Raw genomic sequence first — 6,576 nt, 5'->3', positions numbered from 1 at the left:
GTCTGATTGTACTACACAAGCTCCAAAAACAAGAACTCAAATGCACTCAAACTGACCTGAAACGACCATCAAATCCCAAAATCATCAAACAGTCAAAATCTCAATCACCGTAAAATTCAATAAAAGCATAAAAACCCAGGTCCTCATCACTCAAATGAAGGTCAATTCAGTACAAAGTTTCGATGTTTCCCCTTAAATCGATTACCCAATACACAGAGATCCATTAAATCATACCCATTTAGTTCAGGGTTAAGTAATTTGATGCATGAGAGAGAGAGAGAGAGAGAACCTATTGTTTTCCTTTGCTGAGAGGCATGTAGAGGACGTTAGAGTACAGCTTCATCTTCCCAACTCCGATCATTCTTTTTCATCTCAATCCTTGCCTCCGTCTTTCATAGCATGAATAACCTGAAAATTGCTGCAATTAGATTACAATATGAGGCAAGAGTGGACTTTCTTGCAAGAAATCATACACTCACAGCTAAGAGAAAACCCACTTGATGTTCAGAGAAATTGAAGAAATAGATGGTGCTTGAGATGTGAATTGGGAGTTCTCCAAGTGCTGATACTTGCGACAGAGAACTGGGGAACTCAGGAATTCTAGGTTAATCGTGGTCAGAAAGGGTTAAATGGATTGATATAATCTCAGCCGTTGAAGGTCATTAAAACATATCCAAGGGCTGTCGTTTTATCCCTCAAATTAGACAAAAAATAAAAAGACTAAATTCAGTTTAGTCCCTTAAACTTTAGGCCAATCTTTACTTTGGTCCCTCATCTTTTTTTTTTAATCACGGTCGTCCTTGTTCTCCCAAATGTCATCAGCCTCATCCAAATTTTAAATCTCCCTCCATTTGTGACGTCAGCTGCCGAGCTGGAGCCGACCCTTGAGCCCACATGTCAGATTTTGAACAGTTCCAGGAGGGCAGAATCGACATTTTTACATATTTTGCCTCCAAATTTGAAATTAATCCTCATCTAATATGGTAATCAACTACATTAAGTACCAAAACTAATAAAAAAAAACACCAGAGTTGTTGCCAACAGAACCAAACATAAAGGGTTTTAATCTGCAAACATACCATAAAGGGTTGTGAAATGAGACAATCACCATAAAATAACCAAACCCAAGTAATTTGCACAAATTGTACCTAATCATTAGCAGCCAACTAGATGCATATCATGTGTTTTGTTGTACATCCAAACTAACAAAAAACAACAGTTCAGAAAGAGTTGCATAAATTCTAGGTCTAATCATCTAGGCAAAAGATTAGACCTAGTAACCATGTGACACAGCACAAGGTTGCACAAAAATATTGCAACATGCATCTCTATCTCCTAACCTTGGTTGCTAATCAGATTATCCCTTTACTCTATTTTCCACGACTCTTTGCATTTTCTCTGATCCTTACAGATGACCTGGATGAAGCTTGTGAAGTTTGTGCAGAAGCATCTTTAGCCTTGCTTGAGGGAGCTCTTGGTGGTCTACCTTTGGTTGCAGTAGGTCTAGCTGTTGAAGCTCTTGCTGCTGCCTTCTTTTCGTTATGTTTTTTCTATAGGGGCAAAACCAAAAACCACATTTTTAAACAAATCACATTTCAATATAATCACCATCACAAGAAGTTCATATTGAAACTACCTTTTGTTCCACAGCTTTCTGCTTTGCCTTTGATCTGAGCTCATTCTTTGACTTTAGGGGCCTTTTGCTACCCTTTGGCTGCAGTAAGTAAGGTGATCAGTATAATAACAAGAAGGCACAACTCTAAAGTCAAAAACCAATAACAAATCATGAGCAGAAGCAACCTGAGGTTGAGTAGTTAATGCATCTCCATTGTTGAGCTTTCTCTTTTTGGTACCTTTAGCTGCTGCTGTCTTAGGTGGTTGGTGCCTATGGCAAGTCTTCATATTGTGACCCAAAATGCCACAGTTGCTACACTTCAGTGATTTTTGAACCCTTCCAAGCTTAGGACCATCAGTCTCCTTCTCAGATGCATCTTTTATCCTTTTGGTTCTTGGCCTACCAGGCTGCCTATTGTATTGTGGTGGGAGGATGGTAGGTTCATCAGAAGGGAGCCATAAGTCCATACCATTAACAGGTTTCACAGTGTTAGAGTAAATGGCCATGTAGGTGCTTGTCTGGTAGGATACATCGACATAGTCTTCAGGGTTTTGCCTCATGAAATTGATTGCAAATATGGCATGCTTGCATGGTATGCCAGCGAGATCCCATCTCCTACAAGCACAGGTTCTTCTACTCAAATCAACCACATATTTGGATCCTCCAATACTTTCTACCTCAATTTGTTGGCTGCCAGTACCATAAGGGATGCAATCTGTTGTAGACTTTACTTTGTTCTTCTCTAGAATTTATCTAGGTTTGGGGCAGATGGGGTCTACAATTCTTCTCATCTTCTCTTTCCTCATGGCAATCCTCTTCATCATCTTCACTCTAATATCCTCAAAGCATGATATGACTAGCTTGGACCTTGCAGGTAGGATAAAGGCATTGAAGCTTTCACAAAGGTTGTTTAGAAGCACATCACATTTTAGAACAGTGCCAAAGTGTGCTCTACACTAGTGCTTAGGTGGTCTTCTAGGATCTGCACATCATAATAGACCAATTGTTAAACCCTAGTACTCTTCTCATATCATGTAGGACGAATCAAACAAAATTGGGTGAATGAAACTTACCTGTTAACCAATCATATGCTCCTGGGTCCATCTGCTTCATGAGGACCATCTCCTTCCAATAATAAGCCATTGTAGTGGATTTTGCAATTGCCCAAAGCTGGTCTTTCATGACTTTTCCTGGGAACAACTTGTTGAAATTTGTCCACAAATGCCTGACACATAACCTGTGTTCTGCTAGTGGGAGAACAGCTTCACAAGCTGGAAGCAACCCTTTCTGCTTGTCAGAAATTATGGTATACCCATTTCCTGCTCCCCTAATGTCTAGGTCATTCACCAAAATCCTCAGAAACCAATCCCATGAATTTTTACTTTCCATCTCCACCATAGCATATGCAACAACATATGTTGAGTTGTTAGGATCCAACCCCACAGTTGCCAACAACTGACCACCAAATGCACTCTTAAGGTGGCACCCATCTAATCCAAAAATGGGTCTGCAACCAGCCCTAAAACCCCTCTTCAGAGCTCTTAAGCACACATACATCCTTTGAAAAATAGGGAGCTTCTCAGTGTTGTTGAAGTCACAAATGATCTCAACTGTTGTGTCAGGATCCACTCTCTTCAACTCCTTTTGCAAAGTCTTGTACCCTAGCATATTGCTCTTTCATTGACCTCTCAACCCTCTTCAGTGCTGCCTTCTTGGTCCTATAAGCTTGTTGAAAAGAAACTCTTGCTCTCACTCCAGCTGCCGCCATGGTCTGTGCAAGTGCTTCTGAAACATAAAACACCCAAATTTCACTATTAGTAATCAATGCATACATCACTTAACATATAGCCCTCAATGCACAAGTCTCAGATCAATAAAAAACACATATACTTGTTGAAATGTTAGGATTCAACTTTATTAGGTCTGCAAACTTGTTAGTGAGGTAGGGGGTCTTCACAGTACTGTTCTCATATACTCTTGCACAGTTATGCTCTCCATGGTATGTCTTAATCATAAGGGTATCTTCATGCTGCATTTTTTATGCAAATAACTCAAATGGACAGTCTTCAGCCTTGCATATAGCCCTTAATATGACCTTGTCATTCTTTAGAAATAGAGGTTCCCAACCATTTTGAATTGCCCTCTCTCTGATAGCAGCCCTAAGTATCTTGGGGGAAGCAAACTTCATACCCTTACAGAAATGAGGGTCTCTCATATCCACTTTAGGGTTAAACTCTGGAAATCTATCTCCCTCTCCTTCATCATCAGAATTATACTCATGGCCAATTCCTTCCTCATCTGAATCTACAGCTCCATACATACCCTTATTGTCTTCAAAATCACCCACTCCTATCCTTCCTTCCTCCTCATTACTCCCCCTAACAGCCTCACCATCCATATAATATCCTTCTTCTTGAGACCTGGCACTTACTTCCTCTTCTGTTAACCAATCAAACAAAAAATCATCATCTACTCCATATGATGCATACTCATCATCATCTGTAGCAGGATTATAATCATCATCCTTAGAATTATCTTCTCCAGAAAACTCATCATTTTTCCTCAGATTCCTCTTCTTCAACCCATCCATCATCTTGTCCACCTATTCCATCAGAACTATCATCAAAGTCATCAACTTCTTCAGTCCCCAATTTCTTCTTTCCCTTATCACTGGGATCAATGGTTGGAGCTCTGCTCTGTTGAGTAGGAACATCATCTTGAGGCTCCCTAATAATCACAAGAGGCAGCTTCTTCCTTTCTGCACACCTTTTAAATCTTCTACCCTTTGTTCATTGCCCACCTCAAGTTGCTTCTTAGGAGAAGGAGGGAGCTCTTCAATCTTCACAGATGTTCTTGGCTTCCTTGGTGAATCAGGAAGTTCCTCAATGACAACCCCACTGGTTCTAGCTTGACTGAACCCCCACTCTGGTACTTGGTTCTCATACATAAATAAGTCATCAAGTTCTTCTTCTTGTTGATCATCGTACAAATCTTTGTGGTCAAGATATAGTATCACCACCCTTATCTCTGGCACACAACAACACATTGTGATCACATCCTTGTCAGTGTTCAACTTCGTTATTACATCATCCTTAGATCCTATTGAGTACCAATAGTCAATCATTTTCCCAATATAAGCAGGATCAATACCCATCACCATCCCATCTACCTCAGTCAAGCTCATCTTGTCCTTGTCCACATGATCGTAATAAGATATGCTTCCACCAACATACTTATTTTCTATGTAATCTACATATCCACCATGATATACCTTCATGATAAAATAATCTGGATGTACTGCATTGCAAAACAAAGGAACAAACTCATTTACCAACATGACTTAGCAAAACTACAAGTACAACAATCCAAAAACTAGTATAGAATAGCACAAAGCACAAGCATAAATGCCCTAAACCTAAAGTCATAAATCCTCACCAACCCAGTTTACAACGTTTTCCAACCACTCAGACCCTAAAAAATGAATTCTTAAGTAGGATCACAACAACACTTATGAGGACCACTAAAAAAGCTTCTATTTCAGCTACCTAACGAGCTTCACATGCATATTCTATTATGGACCTTCTATTATTCAAATCTTTCGATTCCTATGAAAGAGAAATAGACAACCCTCTGTACTTCTCGAAAATCACATTTCAGAAGCTTCCTATACCATAGCCTACAAAACCCTAAATTTAATAACCTAGAAATCAAAACCCAAAACCGCACACAGTAAACCACCGTAATGGGTAGAAAAAACCCTAAATTTCACCCTAATAAAACCCTAAATTTCACTGTAACAAAACCCTAACTTACCGTAATTGGGAATATCCTCGCCTCCGTTTTCCAATCTTGGAATCCAGTCGTCATCAGCCCCGGCCATGTCGTTCACCGTCGCGTTCGATTTCTAATCCATTGATCTACTGATCTGGGTACTTTAATCTTGGTTCTTTTATCTGGGTTTCCAGAGGTTGAAGATGAGAGATAGATAGAGAGTGTGTTTTCGAGATTAGGGATTAGGTTTTGAGTTTCTGGTCGCCTAATCGAGGCCATAATGGAGGAAAACGGTAACCAGGGCCAATTTGGACATTTTGTCCAAACTGAGGTTCAAAATCTGTCGGCTCCAGCTCGGCAGCTGACGTCACAAATGGAAGGAGATTTAAAATTTGGACGAGCCTGATGACATTTGGGAGAACAGGGACGACCGTGATTAAAAAAAATATATGAGGGACTAAAGTGAAGATTGGCCTAAAGTTAAACTGAATTTAGTCCAAAAAAAAATGATCCTTTAGTGGAAGGGCCCTAAATATATATATAACACACACACACAGAGGCCCGATCCAATCAGAAGAGAACATCCCCAAAGATGCAAAAGTGCGGACATTCATCTTGTTGCCTCGATCAGACGTCGACGATGGCGCTGCTCTTGCCGGAAAGAGACCATGGGCATCCCGGACGACATTACCATGAAGATGAAGGCTAGGTGATCGAGGTCAAAGGTCTGGGTGGCAAGCTCACCTGAAACTTCAAGTACTATTATGTCCCGTATCTTAATTTACCTCTTTACTAGTCATTTGGACGGTAAACGGCAATTACGTTAACTTTTTACTTGGTTTCGATACTTTTAGAAGTCCAAAAAGTTGACTTTTTATTTGGGTCAGTTTTTGAGAAAATTTTCTTCACAGAAGTTGTAGATGACGTTAAACGAGTTCGTGGACATATGGTACGCTAAAATCGGAGGTCGTATGTGGAAGTTATAAGCAAAAAACTAAAGTTACTGTTTATGGTAACTTTTTATATAAAGGGAAAGTTACTGTGGTAGTTTCTATTTGCATACACCTACCCCGTTACTTTCTCTCTCCCGACCCCGTCTGCTTTGGCAGGCGGTTTCTCCTCCGTCCGGTGACGGATTTGGACGCCGCCAATGGTAGTCGAACCCTCTCTTCTTCCTCTTCACATCTAGT

General features: G+C 40.3%; 1 protein-coding gene across 1 annotated transcript; it reads right to left on the bottom strand.

Moving 5' to 3' along the window:
* Positions 1–1,167: 1,167 nt before the first annotated feature.
* On the bottom strand, positions 1,168–2,576 carry LOC121049695. Its single transcript, XM_040507639.1, has 3 exons — positions 1,801–2,576; positions 1,637–1,714; positions 1,168–1,550 (listed from the first exon to the last, which is right to left on the bottom strand). Exons 1-3 carry the CDS (start codon positions 2,173–2,175, stop codon positions 1,371–1,373), a joined length of 633 nt encoding a protein of 210 aa, XP_040363573.1. The 5' UTR covers positions 2,176–2,576; the 3' UTR covers positions 1,168–1,370.
* Positions 2,577–6,576: the final 4,000 nt, after the last annotated feature.

Source organism: Rosa chinensis, chromosome 6 (genome assembly GCF_002994745.2).
Source record: "Rosa chinensis cultivar Old Blush chromosome 6, RchiOBHm-V2, whole genome shotgun sequence".
Lineage (NCBI taxonomy): Eukaryota > Viridiplantae > Streptophyta > Magnoliopsida > Rosales > Rosaceae > Rosa > Rosa chinensis.
The sequence above is the reverse complement of the archived record's forward strand: the minus strand, read 5'-3'. Positions and strand labels throughout refer to the sequence as shown.